Here is a 27288-nt window from a genome sequence, read left to right as displayed (position 1 = left end):
ATTTGAGAGCACATCCAGGTCCGCTCCAAAATTTCAGCTGGGGGACCTAAGGTAAGGCAGGAGCAATGAATAGTAATTTGCCTCACGAGTGTACTTCCTATATATCTAAAAGCCAAACTTCTACACAAACAATTGACACCTTTGAGTAACATTTCACACAGGGCAGCTGCTTAATGTTTTGCACGTGTTTTTAAGCCACTTCTCCTACCTTCCATCGTTCTGAGCATTTTTTTGAGAACTCTGAGAAGTTCACTGAAGCATCTGGATGTTTCTTCTTGTGCTCCTCCCGGCAGGTTTGCACAAAGAAGGCGTATGAAGACATTTTACCTCTCGGCTTCTTGGGATCACCTTTGCCCATTTTTGAGGATTTTCTGCAGCAAGGCAAGAAAGACACCTTTAGAACTTTTCCTTTCTACAAACCGAGGCAGGAATTAAGCCATGATGAACAGCTGTGCTGAATGAGACTTGTTAGAGCAGCGCTCCCAAATCATACAATGGGAAGAAGTTTCTCTTCAGGAATACCTACAGAGGGTTTTTACCAGCGCTGTCTGAGGTAACTTGGCAGACAGAACCAATCACAAAACGTGCAGTTCCGGTCTCTGACAAGCAAAAACGCCCCTTGCAAGCAGCCTGTAGTACTTGTTAGCATCAGGGCAACGGGGACCGCACTCCTACTGATGGTGTACCAACCACTGGCCTCAGAGGAACACCTTATACTTAAGGGAGGAGAAGTATGAGAGCATCCTCTCCTTTGGGTTACTACATTCTTTCTTCACAAAGCCTTCCTATCGCTCTGCCCCGTGGGCCTTCGGGGCTTATTTGTGAGAGACACACGTTATCTTGGGGGCTTATTTACAAGGGACACGTTACTGTTCTGTGCCATTTGTTACTGCTCTCCTGTAAGCGCACCGCAAGGAGCTGCTCCACGCGCGCACCCAGAAACACAGCCGTCACGAGGCAGGGATGTGAGCGAGGACTGTGACACTTCCCCGTGCCCCGCTCTGCAGCAGGGCCGGAGGGCACGAGAAACCTCGGGCACGGGGAGCGCTTCTGCAGCGCGGCCTGTTCAAAGCTGTCCGCCAGGAATCAGCGAGGAGAAAAGGGAAAAAAAAAAACAAACAAACCGACAAAACAAAGCCCACCCCACCGCGGGCCGCCCGTATCGCCGCAGCGGCGACGCTTCCCATCGGTTTGGCGGATAGACAGAAACAGATTGCCGCTCCGTGACTTAACACGTCCGGTCTGAAGTTTCTCTCAGTAAACAAGAGGGCCGCGGCCCGCGGCGGCTCCGGGCCCGGGGCGCTTCCTGCCGCCGGGGCAGTGCGGCCGAGCGCGGCGTTTAAAAGGCGCCTTCCCGCCATTTTGGCCGCGTCCCGGCGGGGGCTGAGGGGCGCCCCGGGAGCGCGGCCGGGGGCGGGGAGAGGGCGCGCAAAGAAGAAAGCCCGCCGGGATCGGCGGCGCCGGGAAAGTTTATCGGGGCTCGGGGCGAAACGCTCCGGGCGGCCTCCGAGGAAGGAGCAGCCCGCCGCCCTCGGCCCTCAGCGCGGGGCGAGGCGCTGCGCCGCGGCGGTGCGGAGCGGCCGCGATGGCGCGGGCTGCGGGCGGAGGAGGTCAGCGCCGCCCGGCTGCTTCCATTTTGTGCGACCGACCGCCGCGCCGCGCCGCCCCCCCCCCCTCCCGGCCCGGACACGCGCGCCCTCCGCCCGGGCCCTCCGCACGGCGCGAAGGCCGCGGGACCCCCGCTGAGGGGCGGCGGGGCCGGGCGGGAGGGAGGGAGGAGAAGGAGAGGGAGGCGCGGAATGGCCGCTCCGCCGCCGCGCGCACAGAACATGGCTCCTTCCTCCCTTCCTTCCCTTTGTGTGAGCGCGCCCGTACCCTGGCGCACACGCTCAGCCATTGCAGCCGGGGGAAGGCGGGCGGGAGGGGGGGCGGGAGGCGGGTGGGTGCGGGGGGGGGGGGGGGGGGGGATGGGGGGGGAGAGGCCGGCTCGCTTCCAGCGCCCGCCCGAGCCCCGGCGGAGCGGGCAGAGCCCCGCAGAGGACCCCCGCCGCCAGCCGGCCGAGTTTAAAGCCCCCCGGGCCGCAGCCCTCACGGCGGGGCGAGCGGCGGCGGCCGCAAAAAAAAGTTCCCCCGAACTGCGCCCCCGCCCGCCCGAGCTCCTCGCTGCTCCGCCGCCGCTCGCCTTGTTTTCTCGCTCGCGGCTGCCGTCAGCCATGTTACAGCCAGGCGGCTCCGGGGCGAGCGGCTCCCGGCCCCGCGGCCCGGCCCCGTCCGACGGCACGGCGAGGCGCGGCGCGGCACCGCACGGCGCGGCCCGGCGCCCGCCTGCCCGCCGCAGCGATGGCTCCGGCGCGGCGCCCTAAGCCGCTTACGGCGGGCACGGCGCGGCACGGCGCGGCGAAGCGCGGCACGGCGCGGCCCGCGCCCCCCTCACCTCGGCGGCATTCCGGCCCCGCGCCCCCCGCCCAGCCGTTCTCCCCGGCCGCCCCCCGCCCGCCCCGCTCCGCCGCGCTCCGCTCCCCGCGTCCCCGCCGCCCGCGCTCCGGCCCCCGCCCCGGCCGAGGGTCGGCCGCCGGGAAGGGTCCCCCGGGCGCAGCCCCTCGCCTTTGTGTGCCGGCTCCCGGCCGCCGCTGCCCCGCGGCTCCGCGGCCCCTCGGCCAGGCGGCGGCGGCGGCGAGGCGAGGCGGGCAGCGCCGGCTGCGTGCCCGGCTGCGAGCGCGCCCGGCCGGCCCGGCGGCCCCCGGCGCCTACTCACCCGCGTCAGAGTCGGCACGCAGCCCTCGCTCGGCCCCCAGCCCCAGAGACGCCCGCCCGGCCGCTCGCCCCGGCCCCAGCGCTGCCTGGGTCCCTGTGTAGCCCAATGCACCGCAATGGCTGTGAGAGCGGGATCGATACGCAGCCTCCTCACACTCTCGGCGCTGGTAACATTACTCTCAACACAGCCCCGTCCCCATTGGCTGCCGCCAAGCCAGCCGCCGCGCCGATTGGCCCGGGCCCTTCCATTGTCCTGACCAGAGAGCTTCGCCGATTGGGCGCGGCGCGGGACACGTCACTGAGGATCGAAAGGGCGCGCAAATATAAAAGTGAGTGGAGGGAGCCGGGCGGCGGCGGGATGCAGAGTTCTGAGGCGGCTGCTCGGCGCCGCACCGCCAACCGAGAGCGGCGCGGCCCTCCGCCGCCCGCCCGCCGCCGCCGCGGGCCCCGCGCTCCCGAGGCCGCCCTCCGGCCGCTCCGGGGAGCCCCCGCGCACGGCCCCCGGGGGAGCGCGGAGCGGGACGCGGCGCCGCGGGCGTTCGCGCGTCTCTTCCGTAGCGCCGCCGCCCCCTCCGCAGCCCCGCTTCCCGGAGGCGGACGCCCAGGCGGGGGTGCGGGGTGCCGCGGGGTTCCAGCCCCCGCCCGGCGGCGCGCCGCTCCCCGACCCGCCGCAGCGCTCACAGTCGCAGTCCCGGGAGCCGGGCGCGGGGTCCGACTCCTGCGGTGGGATCAGTTCTCTCGGGGCGGGGTGCCTCCCGCCGGGGGGCTGCGAGGAGGAGGAGCCGAAGGCGTCGGCGCTCCGTTATTCCCCGTGGATGGGAAGGGGCAGGGGGGGGGGTGTCCGAGCGGCCCCCCCGCCGGCTCCAGAGACGTCCCAAGACGCAGCCGGCGGGGCCTGAGCTCACAGAGCAGCCGCCGGCCGTGCCCGCCCCTCGCTGCCCGGCGCTCGTGGCGGCTGTCCGCTGCGCGGGACCACCGAGGGGAAGGAGCGCCCGCTGCCATCAGCTTCAGCGGTGCGAACAGCCCGCGGCAAGAGCGGGGATAGGATAAAGGCAAACCGCTCACCCTTCCCCGAAGGCGCTTACCCGTCCTCACCACAGTAACAAAACGAAATGAGCTACGCTGCTAGACACCCAAAACCTGGTTCTTACCTCGTCGCTGTTATTGCAGCCGCTAACACAAGTGGCAGACGGCATTGCCAGAGCATCCACACAGTCCTGAGAGGTTCTGTAGCATTCGAAATGTGAAAACACTACCAAGCCTTGCGTTCCAGACCCCAATCCCTTCCAAAACTTGAATAGAAGGCCTTAAGAGAACGCTCAATTAACTACTGCACATCAGCATGACCAGCAACAAAGTTTAGGTATTAAGCTGTATTAACCTGTACATTACTGAGGCCATCAGACCATGGCTAATGGCACACGCTGGCAGGAACGAGGCACAGTGAAAGGGGAATCCTCAGAGGATGGATTTGAAGTTCCCAACAAAACCAACTTCTCAAATCGGAGAACGATGCAGTGCAAGTTCTCACTTAGCACACACTGCTTCACTCTTAGTGAGAGGGAATCTCGGAGAATCGCAGCCTACTTACCTTAGGCTTCCACAAATGGAAAGTGTACAAATACTGAGAAATCTCTAAAAAGCCCCAAACCCACATCTTGAAGTCATAATTGTACCGGTTACCAGCACAGCCAGGTCTGAAGTCGATGCACTAGCATCCTCTGCTTCCTCTTTAGATAGAAATGTGATTAAAAAGATGCCAGCTGTGCTGCTATGAGCTCACTGTGGACACTTTCACACTGGAATGGCTCAATTCTCTACTCGTTTGCATCTGGTAGGTGGACTGAATCATTTCCATAGAGTCACACAATCGTTAAGGTTGGAAAGATCATTTGGTCCAACTGTCCATCACCAATATTGCCCACTAACCACGTCCTTCAGTGCCACATCTCCCAGGGACGGTGACTTCACCACCTCCCTGCGCAGCCCATTCCAGTGCCTCACCACTCTTCCTGATGATTTTTTTTCCTAAAGCCAGCCTGAATGTAATTGTATCAGTAGGAGAACCTCCTTACATTTACCCAAAAGCTCACCTGGCACTGTGGTCTCAAAGAATTAAGCCATGCAAGAGGCTGTGGGAGGCTGACTGGTTTTCCTACAGACTTTTAGTTTGACCATCTTGATCTCCAAGGGACAAACCTTAGAGCTCGCTCTTCTTTCAGTGGGGCAGCATTTCTAGACATCTGTGGGACACTGTAGCAAACTACAAACACCTAAAATGAGCAGATGCTTTAACTGAGGCTGCAGATGCTTCTCTGTCAGGAGTTAACAGATGGGATGGAGTATAGCAACACTTCAAGCTTCGATCCAGAGTGCTACACACCAGTTACTGGTCTCAGTGTCACTCTAACCTTTGCGTTACATTAGATGATATGAAACAAAAATTGCAGTTTTCTTCTTTGCTAGCTTACTTCTTTCAATATGCTTTTACACGCAGTATTACTAAGTCCCATGGAAGCAGGTTCTGTAGAGGCTAAAATAGATTCTTGTTTAGGAGGCTGGCAACACATCACAAAACACAGTAAGCTAAAGCTGTTTGGCCTCATACAATGTAAGCCATCTCCCAATAAGCATTTGAACATGTAGCAGGGCAATTTCATTGTTCAAGATATATAGGTGAAGAAGCTGTGGTATATAAGTGGCTTCTTCACCTATGTGTTATCCAAACTTCTCACCCTTTTCCTCTGATAATTCTTCCACCCAAGAAGTCAAATCTCTCCTCACAGCCTTCCTAAGCAAGTGGGCCATCCGTGGTTGAGGAACAGGCTCCAGATTGCACACACTTCTACATGTCTTCTGATGGAACATCTTAATTATTTTTCACCTTATTTCCTTAGTTACTCCAGAGTCCACTGACTTCTGTTCTGTTAATCTGGAGTCCACTGACTTCTGTGCCTGAGCCACGTGCTGCTGCTTGGTTGTCATTACTGCATCCCAGCTTCCTTCCTTCTGCAGCTGATGCTTCTTTTAAGGCACTGCTGGTGAGAAGGCCAACAAGTTCCAAATATTCTATCGCAATTATCAACTGTTTGTCCAGAAGGGGTGGTGCTTTATGGAAGTCAAAGATCCTTCCAAACGATTACCCTAATTCAAAAACTCGTTTGCAAATAAATGCTGATGGATACATGAAGACAGCAGTCCTGACATCTGAAATCACGTGAAATACATCAAGAGTAAGGAACGCTCGTGTTTTTGTCTCCAAGAGGGTTGTTTTCTCTTTTGGCTAGTTTCTGTCTTGAAGTTTAAAACTTGTCTTTACACAGAATACGGTGCAAAGCAAAACTGTAAAAAAGCACAAGCATTTATTTGGCCTACTGTGCAATTGCTGCTAACTTTGCACATCCTGAACTTCCTTAAGGTTTCTTCTGTGCAAACGTGACCTGCAGGGGAGGAATCAGAAGCATTTATTCTCAGCTGTTGTCTAGAACCAACAGTTTTTAAAGAGGGGATTCTGATGACGTGACACGTTCCATAAAGGTTTCTCTTCGTCTCTGCTATTCATATTCCAAGGCCTGTGCATGTTTTCATATTCCAGTGGGCTTCTTCCACTGCCCCGGACTACAGAAGTAAAAAGAATGTACTCATCAGTTGCAGAATCCAGCTTTTTTATTTTTAACAGAAGCAGCACATTTCTTCTCTCGTTCACGCCGTGCCACATCTCTTCCAATACTTTATAAATAAGCCCTCTTCTGCGAACTCTTTTAAAATCAAAATCTGCTCTAAATTACAGTCCATATAACAAGTGCAGCCACTGAGATCGCTTGGATAGCTTGACATAACTTGGATAATTGAGCCACTTCAGACTTTACACAAAGAGGCCTTCATGTTCCAGCATCACAACACAATCGCTCTGGAGAAAAAGTAAGTAGCTGCACAGGAAGTTTCAAAATCCTCATTTAGTAATTCTGATGTTTTGCAAACTGGGGTATGCTTAAGGAAAAGTCACACGGATTGGATGCCGTATTGCAAGGAAAGAATAAGACGATGTTTTCTACCACACATCAATTTTCAACTACTTTGTTTCTTCACAACATCCCTTGTAGCTAGTTACTCCACAGCTAGTAGAAATATTTGCAAGGCTCAACTGTTTTTCCATGCAAGGCATGCTGAGCTTGGACGGAAACATCAGCTATATATTTCTTTACTGTTCTTCAAAACATCCTTCTGTTTTCCATTTTCTTTAGAGTTCAGAGATGGAATCAAGAGAAAGGCTTCTCACAAGACAGAACCGTTCTTCGAAACAGTCTGTTTCTAAGTAATAACAGAAAAGTTCCTACTACATGAAAGTGAAAATCTTTTATTTACTTCAAGATACGCTCCCACTTCAAAACAGCCTCCATGCAGATCATAACTTAAGACTTCTAGCAAAGCGAAGCTGCAATAGAGAATGCCAAGGAAAGGAACAGAGACCACAGAGACCATCTGGTTGACAGTCATCAAGAGACAGGTGCAGAGCGGGTATCTGCTTCCTTCCCAGCTCGCCAGTGACTTTGTGAAACACACTGAGAAGACTTCCTAACAGAATTTTCAAGGAAGCCAAACTATGTAACGGGCTAGGCCTGAGAAAGACTCTGCTCATTTGCGCTCTGTGGTTGCTGACAGAGGTGAGAAAAGGAACTTGCATCAACTCCATGAGACAAAGAAACGCTGCAGGATGGGGCAGCACACTTCTCATGAGGTAAGGTTACTGTGCTATGTCCCCAGCTTCTTCGATAGCTTTTGCATTCTGTGAGGAACACTGTCCACCTACATTGTTTTTGGCTGGAAGGAAATGGTTTCATAGCTTGCTTTGACAATAAAGAGATTCAGTGTCATCAATGGAACTCCACATCTTCTCTGTCTGTCCTTCCTACTGAGCAAAGAGATCCTAGTTTCTTCAGGTCAAAATTAAGAGTATATTACATTTACAACAGCACGACAACAACTAACATGTTAGTCAAACCCAAAGCCACAACTAGGCTATTTTTAACGAGATCTGAAAACCTTTCTTGACAAAAACGCTACATTATCAGCTCAAAATGAGAACAAAGACTCTGCAAAGATAGGGCACCCGGTCACACGTACTTATGATAGAGCTGCTGAGGATCTAGACTGCCATTTTAGAGCATTTCCAGTCATACAGGAGAGTGGGTTGTCCACAATACATTCAGAAAAATGTACTGCCTGTATTTACCCTCTTCCTGAGGCTGCAGTGCCAGCTCCTATGCAGCCCATAGGAACATAATTCTCCATTGTCTATTAAATGCAGACTTAACACCAGCATTTTTTTTTTTCTCTATTCCCTTAGCATTACTTCTGGAAGAGATTTCCATTCAAAGAAATGAGACATAGCACGTCTGTAAGTAGCAGTAATGCATGGAATGTGCTTTGCTTTACCTTTCTGGCTGGATTTGTTCAGATTGCACAAAGTAATGTGCATATGTTGCCAGCTCTATTTTATTAGTGAGCATTATCTAGAGAACAGGGTTTCAGAAGGCCGTGTGTCCTTTCTACGCGGATGAGTAGTTGGCTATTCTAGATGTGTGAGTAAGAGGTAACCGAGAGAAGTAGCAGCCAAACAAGGTAACCTCAGAAGACTAAAGGAAAATGGTCTGGGAGAAGCAGCCAGGGAGCAGGGATGGGACCGGTACCAGTGCAGTGATTTCCTTAGCAGGCTTCACCTGTGAAACAGCTGATTTTTGTTGACATGTGAGCCCTGCAGACAATCCCATCATCTCTACAGCCGATCTTAAATCAGGGTAAGTACTTACACAGTGTTCTCATCCATAGAATGGATAACATTTACCCTTTGTAAGATATTTTTAGGAATTAATAGATACAAAGTATTCAAGAAAATATATTTCATAGCACAGGTGTATGCCCACACCGTTCAGCTCACAAAGTGGGCAAAACGGACAAAGATGCATTAGTTATAGACTTTTCTTCTGATGATCATTATGCCACAGTGAAAACGTGTACAGACAGCAATCATTTCACTGTGACAGTAACGGAAATTATGATGCGAGTCCTTTAGCATCCTATTCCTTATGTAAAAGCATGCAACTTCTTTAAATGCTTCTACGAAGCTTGCAATGCAGTTTCAGATAGGTGGGGAACTGCGTTCAGCTCCTGCAGCAAAAGGAGTTCAAGAAATGTTCTTCCAGGACTGCACTATTTCTGAAATCGCTGACCTGTTAAGATGTTTGCTTTTCTGAGAGCATAACATGCAATGCAACATCCACTTCTCTCTTCAACTTTCTGGAACCATTATATCGAGCATTCAATTCCTTCCAAAATCTCCAGGCCATTTATGTGACCGCACACTCAAGTCTGCAGACAAGGTAACAGTTATCAGCTACAGTGTTTGCTTCTGTTGAACCTAAGATGCTGCTGTCCACGGTTACAGACAGTCTCCTCTAGAGGTATTAGTAGTACTCAGTCACCCTCAGTCCCGTCAAGAGGCACAGAAGCCTCTGATGCTGCCACTGCTACTGTGCTTCTACACCAGAACAGGTAGAATTCAACCAGGTCTCAGGTGATGACAAACAGTGGAGACCACTTTCCTTCTTGTTTCAACCAGTCCAAAACACTCAAAAAAGATATGCACTGCTGCATCTGGGAATCCTTTAGATGCCCTCAGTACTACATGTTACATTGGAAAGACTCCTTAAACCAGGTACAGCACTGGGACAGAGGTACTATTACCTCTTGCGTATGTTTTCCGAAAATGCACAACAAGCAAATATAACTCAGCCCTGTACTCTGGTCCTTTATACAGAACTCTAGCCATTTTCTACAACACAGGCTAAACCATCTATTTCTGAACATGTAGCAAGGACCTTAACACCAGTACAGTCCCTGATATCAGAAATCCTAGCAGTATTATCTGCACAAGGCAGGAAAATGATGTGAATTTATGGGATGCTGATATCCAGAGAAATAGGAGCTGCAGTACATCCAGGATCCACAGCGATGTACAGACACACACTGCGTATAAGAGGTTACAGGAACTGCTGGGAGAAGCAAATATTAGCTTACAGCTTTTAAAAAAAGGAACCTGCGTAGTTTGACAGAAGGACAGTCTTGCCCTTTGGCTGAATTCAGCCAAATATATATGGATTGTCACTGAGAAGTATCCATCTCTTCCTTGACAACACAATGCTAGAAAATGAACTGTTTCTCATTTGCACAGAGAACTTTCCATATCTCCAGCAACTTGCTACCTTCCTAATGAGGTATAGTGCTCAAGAGAGATTGCAAGCACAAAATATCAAAAGCAGTCCTTACAGAGAGAAAACCCTGGTGTTTGGTTACCGTTCTACTGGCACTTTAGGATTCAGAGTGATCAAACACCTGTGGCATGCTCTATTACATGCTGTATTACAGCTCTGCAGCACTACTCATTTTGGCATTTACTGAGTGAATATAAGCAAGCAGTCACAGATTACTAACTATCTTTACTGGACAAACAGTAAGTAGCACCTTTCTCTGGATACAACTACTAGGACTATTAGAACAGTAAACTGTAGGCCCCACTCTGGGAATAACACTTCCTAAACCTTTTTTTTTTCCCTCAACTTTTCTCAGGTTGCAATTGTCCTGATAGAGAAAGGGATATTTAAATGTGACAAAATGTACAGAATGAAAACAATACCACACAGATCCTCCTACTCAGATGATAGGTCTTTTGGAACAAAGTTTTTAAGCAGGTATGACCACCCACCAACCTGGGCTGCAATATGCATTGTAGAGACTGTGCTGCATGCAGCCCAAAGACCTCTCCAAGCTCCACACAGCATCAAGGCTCAGCAAGGGGACAACTTCTACCCCAAATTGTCTTGTGCTACCAAAACCTTAGCACTGACTTTTTGGTGAACATAAAATTGTAGCATCTATTTAGACCACTACTTTCCAAGGCCATTTGTCTTTCTACTCCTAGTCATCTTTACTCCCTATTCAGGAGTTCTAGAGGCTTTTAGGTCTTTTACATTATCTTTTTTTTTCATTATTTACATTTCCACAAGTTTTAGTTCTTTTGAAACAAATTAAATCCTTTATTAAACATGCCTCAAATTTCATCGAGGGAATGCTGCCATCAACAAAAGGCATACTCTTCTAGAAGTCGAAAAGCAAGACAGTTCCAAGAGAAAGTCAACATGGTGACCTCAGATTTGTGTAAGACACAACATGGACAAACTCGCATTAAACTGATCCATGGCACTATTTAAACAGTCTCTGGTTCAACTTCATGTAAATCTGATGGTTTCCACGAGGGATATGGGTGGATCTGGGAGTGTGGATTCTCCCAGATGCTGATATGCATAAAAGTCATCAGGTAGGTCAAGATGCTTCAACCACACAGGTATCAGACTCCTTTAAGGCAAATGTAACTCACCATTTTACTGAAGTATGAATAAAAATCAAAATGAAGAGCGGCAGTAAAACTTTCAAGAACTTCCTTGAAGCTGAGGATTTTAATTGTTTGAAGTCTCATATGGCATAATGGTGATTGCTCTTTTAACAAAATTCTTGACACTACCTTATTTCTTCTATTACAGCATAACATTTAGATCATGTAACTGTTCTAGGGCTTCCAAATATAAGCAACTGACTATTCACAGAACTAAATGGGTGTAAGGGATGCATATATTCACATCCATACATTTATTTCCAGTAGCCCAGACTGTCACAAAAGTTCTCCATTTGATCCTACAAAATTCTGACAAGAAAAAATACATCTCACGTAGTCCATAGTACTTAAGGTTTTGAGCTATCATCCGTTTTCAAGACGTTATTATTTCTCTCCATCTCCTTAAAATCCTCAGCACAAATACTTTTGAAGCCTCTCCTGCACACTTTTTCTGAATCAACAGACCTTCTGAAGCATTTCCATTTTTAATAAAACAATCCATCCTCTTCTGTTTGATAATTATACACCCAGATGTACTGAAGTCATTAAATAGATGTTTATTTTACTTGCCCTTAAAAAAACATAGATTTCTCACCGTACCAACATAGGAGCAACTAGTGAAGTAATTGCTTCTGTGTATGTGACCAGTAAAATACACTTTTATGTCTTTTTTTTAATAGAAAAAATAGAGAAGGAATAGAAAAGAGACACAAAAAATAATCCAGAGATGAGGAAAAAAGTATAATGAACACCATACATATCTTTAGCTTTAAGAAAAAAAATAGTCTGAGAAGTAATCTGATTACAGTGTAAAAGCACCTTCCTGGAGAGAAAATAGTGAGTACTAAAGAGCTCTTTAATCTATCAGAGAAAGGCATAACAAGAATCAATGACTGGAAGCTGAAGGCAAACAAATGCAAATGGAAATAAGGTAGAAAACGTTTAGCAGCAGGCATGATTACCACTTGTATTATCCCGGTACCTGGTAGCCAAGTCATGGATCAGGGCTCCCTCACACAGGGTGCTTAAAAGAAAAAGAGAAAAGAAAGAAAGAAAAATGACATCTAGAAAAGAAAAACAAACCCCTGCCAGAAGGTTACAATCAGCACATGAGATGAAACAACATAATAAAAATCAATCACAACATTACCCAATAGGACAGGCAACGTTTTCAGGGCATGGTTTCAAGATACAAAGCTCTGGGCTGAGATACCAGCTTAAGGCGTTCTGCCTTGTCAGCTGCTTGTCCCCACAGCTTCTTTACAGCAGAGAGAAAAGTTGATTCATTAAAAAGAGACGTTAAAAGCAGGGGTTCCATTTTTTCTTTACAACAAAATGCCACTGGAACTGAGGTAATTTTGCAAGTGTTCTGATTTTAATGAATTTCAATGAACGCCTTGACCAAAATTTTCCTACCTGTGTATCTCAGTATCAACTACGGTGCTGTTTACAGGACATTCGAATTTGCTGCTTTGCTTGTGGGTAAAATCTGCATAACCCAGAGAAAAATATCCAAAAGCAAAGTGTGAGGTTGTTTCATTTTCCTCACAGAAAACCACCAGCCCAGTCACCAAATCTGTAAGGATAAGGCAGAATATCAACTGAAATTAAAACCTAGCTCGAAACACATACAAAATCAACCTTATCATCCTTATCAATTGTAGCCTAAAAGATAAAGAGATTAACTTGTGTTTCCTGATACCACTTCTCTGCCAGCAGGGCCTACACGCCACCTGCAGTAGTTTACAAACACAGGAGGCCACTGCTGTTTGACTGGGATGAAAGGGGAAAGCTGAGAGCAATACCTGTTCTAAGTTATTTTCCACGTATTTCTGAGATCAAGAATCACATGGATTGCCCCGAAACTCATCAGGGAGAAAGCTGGGAGACCTGAGCAGTGCCTTCTCTTATTTTCTGTCAAAAAAAAAAAAAAAAAAAAAAAAGGATAGCAGAAAACACCTTTAATTTCCACTTTTTTTTTTTTTTTTTAATTGATGCTATTAGCAGATTACAGCAAAACACCAGACACCCCCAACATATATCACACCACGAAGCCCCTAAAGAGCTCATTTCTTGGGCTGGGAATGCTGAAGAGCGAACAAAAAGGTAAACTCTCCACAGGCAGTCCCTTAGACTCAAGGGCAAGCAGGTTTACTACCTGCAGCTTACTTCCCTTACTCCCTATTAGACCAGCCTCCTCCTCCTGGTTGATGCTCTGTATTTCACCGAGCTGAATATTCACGTTCAAATGCTAGACGGGGAAACAGTTACAACTATAAATAAAAGCATTCGGTTTCTTTTTTTCCTCCTTCCTTTTTAAAAATATTCTAACGCAGCCCATTATAGCTGTAATTTGAAATAGCATTTCATTGCAAAGTTTAAACACTTAACAGCTTTAATATTTGGCCTCATCCGTTCTGTTCAAGTTTTCCAGAGGACCGCGGCTGCCCTGTGTGTGCAGGACATGCTGCTCAGGAAATGAATCAGGGTTGTGCATCAAATTAGATTATTTATAGGTTCCTATATGTGTTTGCTCTACAAGTTGTGCAGAGAAGAAGACAGACAACTGCAGGAAGAGAGCAGCGGGCGTGTGGTTAAGGCAGTTGAATGCCACACAGGAACATTCAGTTCTCTCTGCCATAGGCTTCTGCAGAGAAGGAGCAAGTCAGACCAAACACCTTGGCAGACGGCCACCAACACCGTGTTCCTCATTTTCTGGGAGTCCAAACTGAAACACCTTAGGCCTTGTATGTAGAAATAGGAAGAAATTGATTAGAATGGCAACTTTGGCTTTTGTGGAAGAAACGGAGCCGGAGGCATGAGGTTAAAGGGCAGGAGGACTCGACTGATAACGCTGACTTTACTACTGATTGAACGGTTGTTTTCTCCTTTGTAAAGCAAAACAGCAGTGCTTTTCCATTGTTCTGGGAACATGCAAATGTTGTTAAATACTTCAGAGTTCTTAGATATAACTTTAATACGCCTAAAAAAGGGGGGGAGGTATTCCTGATTCACTATATACAGAGAAAAGGTTGGATATTTTCATCCACTAATTTTCCTACATTGGTACATGTTTGCATTAAAAAGTCTATACGATACAAATACTAACACCCGTAGAAACAGAGCATATCCATTTTCCCCCTCTAACTCTACTTACAAAGTCCTTTCCAGTTTGTACTGGGGCTATCTAACCTCAATGAAACTGTCAGAGTCATATGGAATAGGACAGGAACATGTAGTTAAAAGACATGCAGTTCATAAAAATAAATGTCTTCACTCTCAGCTGTAGAATACGACATGTAACTGCATCCACAAAAATAGAAAAGCAACAGGAGAGCTAGTAAAAGTTACTGCCTTTTCCTGCTTATTTTGTTGGTCTGCATCATAGCGTATCATCATATTGAAAGCTTTTAGTAATAGTAGGCTACTGCAAAATAAAATAAATGTATTTTGTGTCCAAAGAACAAAAAACAAATCTACCAACGTCTTTAAATTGCCCTGAATGGAGTCCCTGTAGTTAACTTCAGAATCTAAGGTAAAAGAAGCACCACAACTTCTGAAAACACAGGTGATCATCTCCTCCATTTTAAGTAGGAAGACGTGGCATGTAAAAATGCAACACTAATCACATCAATCAGGAGGTTTTGGTATGAGACACAACAGAAATATTTTAACTGTCTGACAATATCCAGAGAACGCTGCGTATCAATGGTACTAAAGCAGACATGCCTAAGTCTCAAAGACAATACCACTTTAAAGGACAATTATCATGAATTAGAAGCAAGTAGACATGGAAATGAAATAAGTTTACATTCAGGCCTAAAGTCAGTTCCTCAGAGTAGAAACTTCCAGGCACTCATGTTGCATTAACTCAACCAGGCCCCATGGCTCTCAAGGCCCATTTGACCAGAGGCAGAAGTAGGGCCTAAATACGCAAAGAGAAAAAGGATGAATCAGGTGTCACAGCCCACGGCTATAATCAAAGAGACACCAAATTGGTCCCAGGGACCTAATATAGAATTCACATTTTTGCCACAATATGCTGCATTCAGCTGCAGAACGTACGCCAGGAGCTTTATATAGCATTACCTGATGGCAGTAAATTCCCCTTCAGGCAAACGTGAGTACCTGCAGTGCCTGTGCTCCCCTCCTGAGTGCTGCTGATATTTTTATTTACATATGGTTTATTTTATTATTTGAAATAAATGACAGTGCCATACAATCAATAAAGGGGATATTTTTATATTAATCATCAACACCTCATTTCTAAGCGTGTAGATTTTTAGCCTCTTAGTAATGTGGTGGCAAACACTAAAATGAGGTAATCTTACCGTATTTTAAAACACTGTAAAACTGACAGAAAGTAATATTAGTGCTATAAAAACACTCACTTTTGTGCCCATCTGAAGGCTGTGAGAAGTTCTAGCTTGGCAGTGAGTTAGATGAAGTCACTTTTTGTGCTCCCTAACATACTAATAACAGCCCATGGTAGCATACACCTAGTATAATATACAACTGCCAGTTAGAAAAGGCACTATCTCAGAAAAATACCTACTTCGTAATGTTTTCTCACACTGAGATGTATAACAGAAATGACTAACGGCAACAGTGAAGGCACCACAGAAGTATCAGTTTAGGATGGACCACCAGCACAGAACCATGGCCTATACTCTGAAATACCATGTTGTCCTACATTCAGCAATAATGCTCATCACCCAACATACAGGGAAAAGGGAAGGGGAGGTTGTGTATTCCCACTACCTGTGACCTTCCTATATGTATCTGTCAGCTCCAGAAGGTGTAATGGTCTTCAGTCCGATCTGCAAATTCATCAAGCCCATCAATATAACCACACCTTCACTGTTACCAACTCTACCTGATAGCAAGATAATACTATTATTTCCTTTAGTATAACAGTTATGCCTTCAGAGATCAGCACATAACCAGGCAAATTCAACATCAACGTATCTTCTGTCCAAATGATCCATTTGGGAGAATCAGCTACTTCTGGTTACTTCTACATCTCCTAAGAAGTTTAAGACAGATCCTTTCTATGAAGTGAATTACTAAGTAAAAAAATCCCCAAAACATGAAGATACAGACACCTGAAATTAACTGAAAGAGATGCTGATTAGTCTATATCAATGATTGAGAGATAAGGACTCATTATTTCTATGACAAGAAATTCTAAACAAAAACACATTCACTAAGCATGTCAACATTATGACACCCATTTTGCTGACATCCAGCACTGACATTACTTGGACTGCTTATATAAAGAGGAAACTGATACACATGAGAGAGATGTGATTTCTGGAGTTGGTGGGAAAGGCAATGGTTTTGTACTCATTGTGTTAGCTCAGGATAGATATAAAAATCTTTGTTTCCATTTATTTCCATTTTAATATTGAATTGATACTTGCATGCCATATACCTGCCACAAGTCTGCGTGTTATAAAGAATCTATAATGCCACATTTAGAATAATGTCAGATTATGGTTATTTTATCTCAAGACAGGTATCTATCTGGCCGTCCCTCAATAAGCACATGGAGATAAGGGGACACGGGGTTCAGCAGAAGGCAGCCTGACCTCCAGCTCTGTCTCTCCCCACACAGCTTCTGCATCCCACAGCTGGCACCCAGGCAGCACGCACTGACTGTGCTGTTTGCCAGTGATTTCTGGAAGAGCAAGAAGTGCACTTGCTCAGGAATTTGCATGCAACAGCCTTACCTGCCTACCACTGCTCCCTCCCTGAGTAACCCAAAATTATTGAAGAACTATTAATATCAAATCCCTTTGCAAAGGGTCACATTTCTGAGTAAAGCAATTTTTCTATTTAACTTCCTTTAAAGCATACTACATATTTTAATACTTCAATCTGGACACCTGACAACTAGACACTTAAGACACTATTTCTTCTTCCTCTTGCAAAAACGCATTATCAGTTTATAGTTCCAAAGCTAGCAATCTGAACTGTATCTAGTCTAGAATGAACAAGAAAAAAAAGGCATTTATTTTTTGAGACAAGACCAAAAACAATTCTAATTCACATCCACATGCTTCCATACTCATAAGACTACATACCAGCTGAAAACTAGCCAAGTGCAGATGTTAATTCCCTTGCCCTCTCTCTGCTGTACCACTTATCTGTGAGTTTAGGACATGCTGAAGGGGAAGGAAAAGTTGGTATAGGACCTGGCTATAAAGGCCTGAAGCAAACTGACAGCTTCCTCCTGCCGAGGAGAATTCTTGCATGACCAGGCAGGACCAGAAAAAGGAACAGAATCAATGAATTGCTGAAGCCTTACTGAACTACTACTGAAGTACTACAAAGTAAAGTTGTTAGAAGACCTGACTTAATAATTCAAATTTAAAGAAATTTCTGTATATAGTGTCCATTATTACAATCCGCCAAATTAAGAAGATCAGTGCCTCCACTGCAAATGCATGATATACCTTCTTATGCTGCTCCTCCCACTGTGACATTTCAAATAAACTACACAACTCAAGCCCCATTCTCCCTGGCAGGTGGACTGCATTCTGAGCTACATTATTTGGGAAGCAATCAGATGAGGGAAGGACCCCAATCAATTAAATATACAATTATATCAGATGAAAGCTCTTTAAGGTTTTCACATGAATGGCTTAATTGCTAGTGACATATATATGCAGCTGCAGAGCTACTACATCACCCTGACTATTGCTCAGACATACAATGTTAGCATCATCTCAGGCCCAGAATTTATTCCACATCCCAATATTCATATTCATAATTTGCAGATATTCTCACTGTACAGGACAATACTTTTCTTAATTCTTCTAATCATCTAATGTATTCAATCAGGTTACCATCATCACCACACCATGTTGATTTGGCAATATATCTCTGTGCTTCTCAGAAGTGCAGCCTGATCTCACTTGCATTCACACAGAATACTGCTACAATGTCCCTTTTCCAAGTCAATCACTTGGAGAACATGTCAGTGCCTCCACAGCTCTCCTCAGCTTCTCTGCTATTTGTCTTCATTTTCAAGGCCCTTCCTGGCTTATCACTACTGCACCTATTGTTCCTTAATCATCATCAGGAAGCCTGCTGTGGTATATTTGTATTTGAAGCTAGGCCAATTTTTATAAAGCATAAAGCTGAAAAGATCATTAGATTACACTGTTTAAATTGTTTATGCCATGTTTGTCTAAAACACTTTCCAAAACCATCATATTTTTATTGGAAAAATAATAATAATAATAAAAAAAGATTTGGAGAAGGTTCTTGTACCGCTTCCCTTCATATCTCCCATCTGCCAGCCAGTATCGTGAGCCTAGATTCCAGCTCCTCTATCACCCACGTTATATTTTCAAACAAACCTTTTATGCTTTTTCCCATTTTGCACCTTACACTTTAGGGAAACTCCCTTAAATATCTGAAAATATACTTGATAAGTTTTTCTTCACTGCCCTCTCTGAAATTTACTTTACTAAGATGCCTATAAAGCACCTTCCTCTCTGCTTCCAAACAAGCAGTCACACTACTGCCTATGAGCAGTGTTTGGCAAGAAGGTATATACACCCCACCTAATTTTAAGGATCTAGACAAATATCAGATGTAGGAGACAGATCTTCCTATACAGTACATGGAAAGACTCCTGTTAAAATCAATTGTGATGAAGGAATGCCTCATGTGTTCCAAACTGCCCTCCAAAGAAGTCTTTTTACAGTCCGTTTAGACAAACTGGAAAAAGCCTGTGGAGATCAGCCTCTTGATTTATGTACACAAAGAGGATGCCTGCGATTTCTAATATTTCCCTTCTCATCTGTGTATACCCTACTTTCAAGTGTGTTACATTTACACTGTAAGCTTTTAGGAATGTAGATATTCTTTTCAACACAAGTTGGTGCAGTGCCTAGCACCACAGGAACCTCCATGCCCAATTAACATCCATTTATCTCACAATAATACAAAAGCAATCTTATAATACTACACAGTATTGTATTAATTATATGATCAGGTACTGTTTATCATACAGGTAAGCATACGAGCCATGTAGAAAATGCACAGTCATGCATCAACTTCATGATTTTCTAAATTCCTTAATGCTACCACAAAGAGCTGGAATGTGTTCACAGCTGGCACCAGTTGGCTTTCTCCCTACTCTGAATGATGGGCAAATCCCCAATACAATTCAAAACAGTGAAAGAGAAGAGAGAATGAAATACAGGAGATGGGAAAAGATGGGAAGGTATACATGGATCCAGGATGTGTGCAGAACTTTTGGCAGAGAAAAGGGGGTCGCTGGAACAGAGCATGGAAACTCCTGTCATGTGAGACACAGATGTTGTAAGCAATCTTCTGAAACAATTGATGAGAGAATGGTAAAATGTAGGTCTCAAAGTTAAGTTAAGAAATAGGAGGAGACCCTTCGCATGTGCAAAGAGTTCATATCCTACAATACATGCTTTTCCCTCTTAAACTTACTGGACTTTAAATATGTCCTATTAAAAATGACATTTCAGTTACAGAAAGAAGGTCCTAAAGACCAAAATTAGGAAGCAAAACCCCCAGATACATCTTATGTGCTCTCATTCCCCCAAAAACATGTTTAGTACTGGGAAAGAAACATGAAGAGACAATGTGCTTCAATAAGTTATTAGAGCAAAATAGGAGGCTTCCAGACAGATTTGGAAATCTAATCCAAGTAAAAACAACTAGCAAAAATCACACCAAGCATCATGTACAAAATAACCTGAATGGAATAATTAATACTGCTGATAATCCAGTTCTTGCCCTGGATCTACTCATTCAGATAACAGAAAAGTTCTTCCAAAGCCCAAAGTAAGAGAAGCATTCTCCCTAAGAAAGAAAGCAAGCAAACAAAAAACACCCCTCGGACAAAGACAGTAAGAGAAGAGAAGAAACATGGTAAAATACTGGATTATATGATCATTTTCATTATAATCATTTTTATCAATGGCAAAGAGTTAACTTCAAAGTGTCTCAAAATAATGGTTTTGTTCTTCTGTTATGGCATCAATCATCTAGAAAGTGGCATGCGTGAGCAGTATTGTAATTAAGTTGCAGCTATTTGGGCTACTGGGAATAAAGGAAAACAATCTAACTAAAATGAACAAAAGGGCCACAAAAATGCCAAATCAAATTGGAACGATGATAGATAACACACATACTAAAACAGAAAAAAGAAAAAGCAAGAGAAAATCTGTTTTTATGGGGCCTCAAATTAACAATGCAAGTGAAGGAAACTTAGCAATATAAATTAGCAATTAGCAATCAATATATTAGGCTAGAGAAAGGCAACAGTTACCTACAAAATCTCCAAGCTGAGTTCACTCACAGTCTCACGCTCTCTTATCATGATGTGCAGTCAAACGGTGTGGCCAGGATAACCTGTGTGGAAAAGAAGGGCCGCCAGCTACTGAGGCTTCACCACACGTCAGGAATTGTTCCTTGTTAGCAGTAACAAGCTAGATTTTTGAGCAGACCCTTTAGGAATCATCAACTATGACAGGATAGTTTTTGCCTCAGCATCTTTCTTACCACACATCTTAGGCCAGGTTGCTGCCCACTGCCTGTTTTCCTTGTTTGGAATATAGGTCTGAAATGCACTTCTGCATTCCCTCTTCCTATCCAGAAATAGAACAGCACATGAGTTACACTCCAGCCTTGTTGCCATCCTCCTGATGTTAGGGATGCAAGGTCTTCTGCTGGCAAATGATCTGTGCTGTGGCACACGGATACTGCTGAGAATGGTGTCCTGGAAACCATGCCCTTCATTATCAGTCTATGCCATTTGTTTAACCCTTTGTTTTGGTTTTTCTTTACGCTTGCACACACATTTCCATCCACGCTGCATTCACATCAATCTTAACACTTCTGTTTCAAATCTCTGCATAACTTTCTTCTCGTTAAGTTGATCTGATGCAGAACACTGCACAAAGGGCACATCCCATACTTGTATCTCCTCCTTCCTTTGCTATGTGCTCCTCTGTTTTCCCTGCAACAATAGCAGCAGCCATCACTGGTAAGCCTGTCCAGGAAGCAAAACCAACAGAAAAATCAACCCTTTTTTTTTTTTGGTGAGATTGTTTTTTTTTTTTTTAACAGCATAGATCCACAAACTGGATCACTGGGACAGTAATCAGCACCAGGTGCAAGGGAGGTACTAAGACGGCCACTTTTTAATGGATGTTGTTCATTAGATCAGTTAAGCTGCAGTGTGAAGGAACACCAGATGCCTTGACCTCAGGAAGGAAGTGGGGCACCACTTCAGCACGTCAGTGAAAACTTCTGCTCAATCAAAATAAAAATAATAAAAGAGGCTGCTTAAACAATGGAAGAGAACGAGTAGAAAAGGTCTAATAGGATTATAGCAATCAATCCTGTGACCTTACGAGGAAAAAACACATGCAGTACGTCTCCTCCTCCCCAAAAGGATATGTGAAAAGTAGAACAAGTTCGAAGGTGAACACTGGTAAGCACTGGGAACACCTGAAGGCAAACTGGGAAGTTTAAGTTCAAGAGTATTATGAGCAGACATCATCAAGTAACAAAACCTCCAGAGAGGTCCTATCGGATGCTGCTATGCTTGCTATCTTACAATACAAGAAAAATACTAAGAAGCTTCTGAGGTGTGGAAAATTCAAAGCTGGCCAGAATCACATCACATCTGTAATTTATCCATGTTAATTATCGAGGAGATTGAAAGTTATTAATATAAATAAAATGTCCCTATCAACAACAGTCAGACTAAACAAATTACTACATAAAGAAATCTGGACAAAACATATTTGGAATTAACATCAACTGATGAAATGGGATATAGTTACTGAGAAATGGGAAACTGTGTCCCACTTGCTTACAGCAATGGAACAATTCTTGCATTAAAAAAACTGATTAAAAAAAAAGGAATAGCAAGTTTATTCCATGATTAACATCTTATTCACAATATCCAAGTTTTCCTATGGATTGCACTAAATGTTATTAATAGCTCTGTGAGACTCAGAATCATAGAATTGCTAAGGTTGGAAAAGACCCACAGGATCACCCAGTCCAACCATTCGCCCTTCACCAATGGTTCCCGCAAAACCATGTCCCTCAACACAACATCCAAACGCTCTTTGAACACCACCAGGCTCGGTGACTCCACCACCTCTCTGGGCATTCCATTCCAGTGCCTGACCACACTTTCAGAGAAGTAGTATTTCCTAACGTCCAGCCTGAACCTTCCCTGGTGCAGCTTGAAGCCATTCCCTCTAGTCCTATCACTAGTCACACTTCTTCCACACTGTATGGGAACGTGAAGTGAAGGAATATTAGAAGAGTGGCCAAGGGTGGAATATGCAGGGGAATACTAAGAAGAGACTTCCAGCAATGCCAAAGCAGGGATAAGACTTCACGGTTTAATAAGTGGCTGGGTCAGGTAAATAGGGCAATAATAAATGTCTGAAGCAATCCACGGTGCAATAAAGGGAACAAATGGAGACTTAAGAAGACAATAACATAGAAAAGAGAACTAGAAAGATAGCCTGGGAACTCTTTTTTGGCGAGAAAATGAAGCTGGTACGCAGTGAACAGCTAAACACACTGTGTGTAGTGAAGCTGTGGGTTCGAGATGACCTTACTGTCCACATTGACAGGAAAGCTGCCAGGCATAAAAGAAAGGCAACAGGTTGCAGAAAAGCAGTATACAATTTGTGAGTCCAAAAGGCAACATACCTTTCATTTGTGTTCCCAAAGCAGACTATTCAATAGCAGGAAATAGGAACGTAACACTTAACCTCCTTAATTTGTTCTGTTTTGCAAACCAGTGGTTGCCAAATTAACAGCTTTTGCCTGTGATCATTTCAATGATACACCTCATTGGCAATTTGCAGCCTCTTTCTAAAATAAAAGTGACATTTTGCTTTTCTAGATGAAGCTTAAAAATATGTATTGAATATTTCAAAATATACTCCACTGCACATTTACCTGCAAAGCTGCTCCACATTTACCTGCAAAGCTGTTCCATGCCAATTTTCCCTTTTAAAGGGAAGGAAGACAATTACAACAGAACAAACTCATGGGAAAAGAGGTGTAAACTAACCTCATTTGGATATGAAGACATTTTTGTTAAACACATATATGTGCTCATTCCAATACTATGAAAGCTATTTACTTCATAATAAAAGTTTCTGGATGGAATGAGGCATTTCTGAACTTCTTTGTGATTAATGTACAGTGTAAGGAGCCATTACTTTGAGGCAGGTGCTACAGAAGCCAAGTGTCAGGTTATCAATCAGCTCCCGCTTCACATTACTTCCAGTTTAATGACCAGAACTCTTTTATTCTTAACATCTTGTTTTCAATATTGAGCTAAGAGGATTCCATCAGGATTCACTGCAGTAGCATCAGCACAGAGCACCCAACTTGCAGTGCACGTAGCATGGAGGCATCAAGCAGGAGTTATTTTGCCATCAGCCAAAGTGTATTCTTAAATAAGAACATCTGGCACTGTGCACTTCAAGGGAAGATCTAACCCGCTGCAGTAACACGAGGGCATCCTATGCACAAACACAGCTCAAACCTATAGACAGCTCTTGGTCCAACAGGTTGATGGCTGGAACAGGCTACATGCTCTCTTCCCCCATCCCTCAGCACTGCGGTGCTATTCTGCTGATGGCACTGCTGGCTGGCCCAAATCAACATTGCCTCTGGTACTGATGCAAGTGAGAGGAACCTGATCTGAACACGCCTGTGTATGCTGGGTGAATAGCAGCGCAGCGTACAGCCTTGGGTGGAAGTGCTGCCCGGGACAAAAGGGCTTAATGGTTCCACGCAGAAAGGAGAAGGTCAGAACATTCAGCACCTGACATGAGCCTGTCTGCACTTCTCCACAGCCCACACAGACAGTCTCACATCACAGCCCCTCAGCGTAACCACAGAGCTCTGCATCTTCAGCACGCAGTACAGGAGAAAAAAGCAGCTCTGAAACAGGTGGAAAGGGAACGGGCTAAAAGGGCCCAGGCTGCAGCAAGGCTCCAGGACCCCTGCTGGCAAAAGAGGAGGGATCTCAACAAACTAGAGACCCACAAACTGAGAGCACCACAGGCAGAGCAGCCTGGGTTCGTGCTTACAGATGTGGATGGAACACAACAGCATGCCCATTTCTGGCATCCTGCTGCTACTTATGCTTATTGAAAGGGGAATGGGGCCTGATTCGTTGGCAGCAACACTCTCCTCTCCTGAACTGCCCAAGTGGCAATTTCTGATGTATTTTCATTCTGATAGTCACTCCCCTGCCTATGCTTCAATGCTACTTGAAGATCAAACAGCAGCATTCTGTTACAGCTTTATTCCTCCTATACTCTCCTAGTGAGACATCCTTAAGTGACCCAGGATGACTTGGCCTTGGGTGCTGGAATTTGAAACAGGATTGACATTGCTGCTCTTATTGTCTTCCAGTGTATTCCATGGAAGTTGTGGCAGCTTTTGTTGGTAACTGCGTGTAGTTCTCATTAACACATTACAGCCTCTACAAACCAGAAGAGGGATGGAGATCAGATCTGTGTCAGCAGAATCACAGTTAGGTAAGCACAGACATCTCTCCTCCTGACAACAAATATGGACATCCACAGAAAAGCTGACATGGTGTACAGCTGTGAGAAGCATGAAGTGAAAATCTTATGGCAAGACAACTCTTTAATATAAACATGTTTGTTTGCTTTGGCACATAGGAAGCCTAGTTGAATAGGACCGATAAATTAAAGGTACCTCACTCACAGTGTATTTACTCTATAATTTGTCTCAGTATTATCAAATCCATAGCTCTGCCACCCAGAGAACAAACACAGAGCTATGTATGTATTTTCTATATACAAACAATGGCAGCTTTTAGTTAACACTGCTGTTTAACACCTGGAGAAACAAACAACCAACACATGCACACATACACAAAACAGCACACCATCACCACTGGCAGCACCTAAAGATTCAAAACAACAACAAAAAAAGTACACGTTTTATTTAATACTCTCAATGTTTGCATTTTGCAATCGAGGTACCAGAATGCAGGGTAAGAGAGGTGTAAGGAATGTAGGACAGGAACCCCAGAGCAGTTTTAGATCTGCTTTGTGCAGAGTTCCAATACAAAACTTCTGTAACACAAATGATGATGCGTGACATGTCAATAGGTAAAGATGCTTCTTTTTTGACATTTTTGTTAAACAAGGAAAGAATTGGTAAGCAATCTGCAGTGCAAGGAGAGCTGGGATAACCAGAGGCCAACTGGTTCACTATAATTCGTGTTTGCATCCTATCAACTTGACAGAAACACTTCTGAATCTGTCTAAATCATTACAAAAACAATGTGGCAATGCAAGTACTTCCATAATCTCTTCTCAAATAGTTCAGAAGTGAATACACTGAAACCGTACTGCTTTACAAGACAAAGACACAGTTTCTCAGCTCTAACTTACACTCACAAGACAGATGTTGCCAAGATGTTGCCAACAACTTGGTAAATTAATTGTGTAAAAAAGAGCAATCAGGGTAAAACACAACTTCTTGAAATAAACTACGCCGAGTGTTTGATAGTACACATGTCCAATGTGCATGCAATTTCTCAAGGATTCAAACACGTCTGAGCATCCTCCTTATATATATAATGGCATCAAGTTTCACTGTGGGCCGCAGCAGTGAGGGCACGCCTTTAGGCTGCTGTGTTCATTTAGCTATGAGTCACTCTGTGTGGAAACAACATAACAGAAACATCCACAAACTAATGAATTGTGAAAGAACTATAACATTTTCCCCCTCGAGCTTCCACCTACTAGTGGAAGTGGAGTGTCACAAATGAAGTTATTATCACTAAAATGGTTTAGGAATGGAAAAATTAAGCACTAGATGCCAACCAGCTCTTTTACAAGTCAGTCACTTGCAACTGATTTGAAGCAATACCACTCAGTACCAATCACCTTAGGAAAGATCAGCAGAAAGAGACAGGTAACGTCCCAGCCTTCATTTTTACAACTACTGCAACTACAGAAAAGATACCTCTGATGTGGAAACCGCAAAGGAGGTTTTTCTTAATTGATTTCATCCTTCAGAATTTGAGGGGTTTTAAAATGGAGAAGGGTGCACCCCTCATTTTTTTTTCCTTTCCCCTCTAGAACCTGGTTTTAATACAAACAGCCCAAATAAATAACCAAACACTTGCCATGGAGGATCAGCCTGGCAAAACAAACTGGTGAGCAGCCTAACTTCTTCATCCCAAGTTACTGCAACAGCCCATTGAAGCACAGCAGTTTAAAAAACTACCTGTAAATAGATATAAGCAGACAGTTAAGCTTATATTCATCCACCTAACACACACACTTGTTCAGCACAGCTGGAGGAACCTAGCATGCCCCTTACATTAAAGCTGCTGGTGTGTTTTGTATTTTGGCACTGGAACGAGTGCATAGCACTTGGCAGGCTGGATTATCTCTTCCGCCCACCTAGAAAGTAAAAATGAGAAGCTGAGTGCTGTAGAAAGGGATATTACATAGACAGATACTACTGTTAGTCACTCTTATTCAAAATTAATTTCAAATGAGAATATAGCTCACATTAAGACATCTTCTGGAGAGATTATAGTGGTTTTAACATATGGCCTTCTGTTAGACTTCTGAAGAATCATCTCTCTGTCCACACACCTCTCAGGAATCCAGCTACCAGGTATTCTCCATACTTCTTCTCTCACTAGATCTAAGTGAATATACTGTTTTAATGAATGCTGCCCTTGGTATCTTTTAGGTTACGCAGTGTAAATGAGCACGGTGCAACTAGATTCCATCAGCCAAGCTGGTGCTCCTACCCTACCAATACAAACTGCAGTTTTGCACCTCTCCCTGGGTGCCCATACGAGGTACCCTTATTAGTAAAACGCACTTGAGCTGGAGACTAATGGCCCTGACAGGCACACAGCAGACCAAACGCTGTTATCACTCTCAGACACTAACACTGTCCGTTCAATTAATAGCTAATCTTCTTATGAACCAGCTCAGGAGCCATTGTAGCTTTCAGAATGCCATGTTAAAATTAAGAGTTCCTAA

General features: G+C 44.7%; 2 protein-coding genes across 8 annotated transcripts in view; one reads left to right on the top strand and one right to left on the bottom strand.

The window, feature by feature from the left end:
* Positions 1-27288, bottom strand: part of HMGB1 (high mobility group box 1) — a 53356-nt gene that overhangs the window by 5328 nt on the left and 20740 nt on the right. The window contains 2 exon segments of one of the 7 annotated variants that reach the window (NM_204902.2): positions 209-371; positions 2756-2854. In NM_204902.2, coding sequence (NP_990233.1) covers positions 209-358 — 150 coding nt within the window. In that variant the 5' untranslated portion in view covers positions 359-371; positions 2756-2854. 7 annotated transcript variants of the gene reach the window in all.
* Positions 2759-13095, top strand: LOC112531576 (translation initiation factor IF-2-like). The gene is made up of 2 exons (XM_040703829.2): positions 2759-6675; positions 6999-13095. Exon 1 carries the CDS (start codon positions 2861-2863, stop codon positions 3797-3799), a length of 939 nt encoding a protein of 312 aa, XP_040559763.1. The 5' UTR covers positions 2759-2860; the 3' UTR covers positions 3800-6675; positions 6999-13095.

The sequence above is a fragment of the Gallus gallus genome, chromosome 1 (genome assembly GCF_016699485.2).
Source record: "Gallus gallus isolate bGalGal1 chromosome 1, bGalGal1.mat.broiler.GRCg7b, whole genome shotgun sequence".
Taxonomy (NCBI): domain Eukaryota; kingdom Metazoa; phylum Chordata; class Aves; order Galliformes; family Phasianidae; genus Gallus; species Gallus gallus.
Note: the sequence above shows the minus strand (reverse complement) of the source record. Positions and strands in the feature narration are given on the sequence as shown.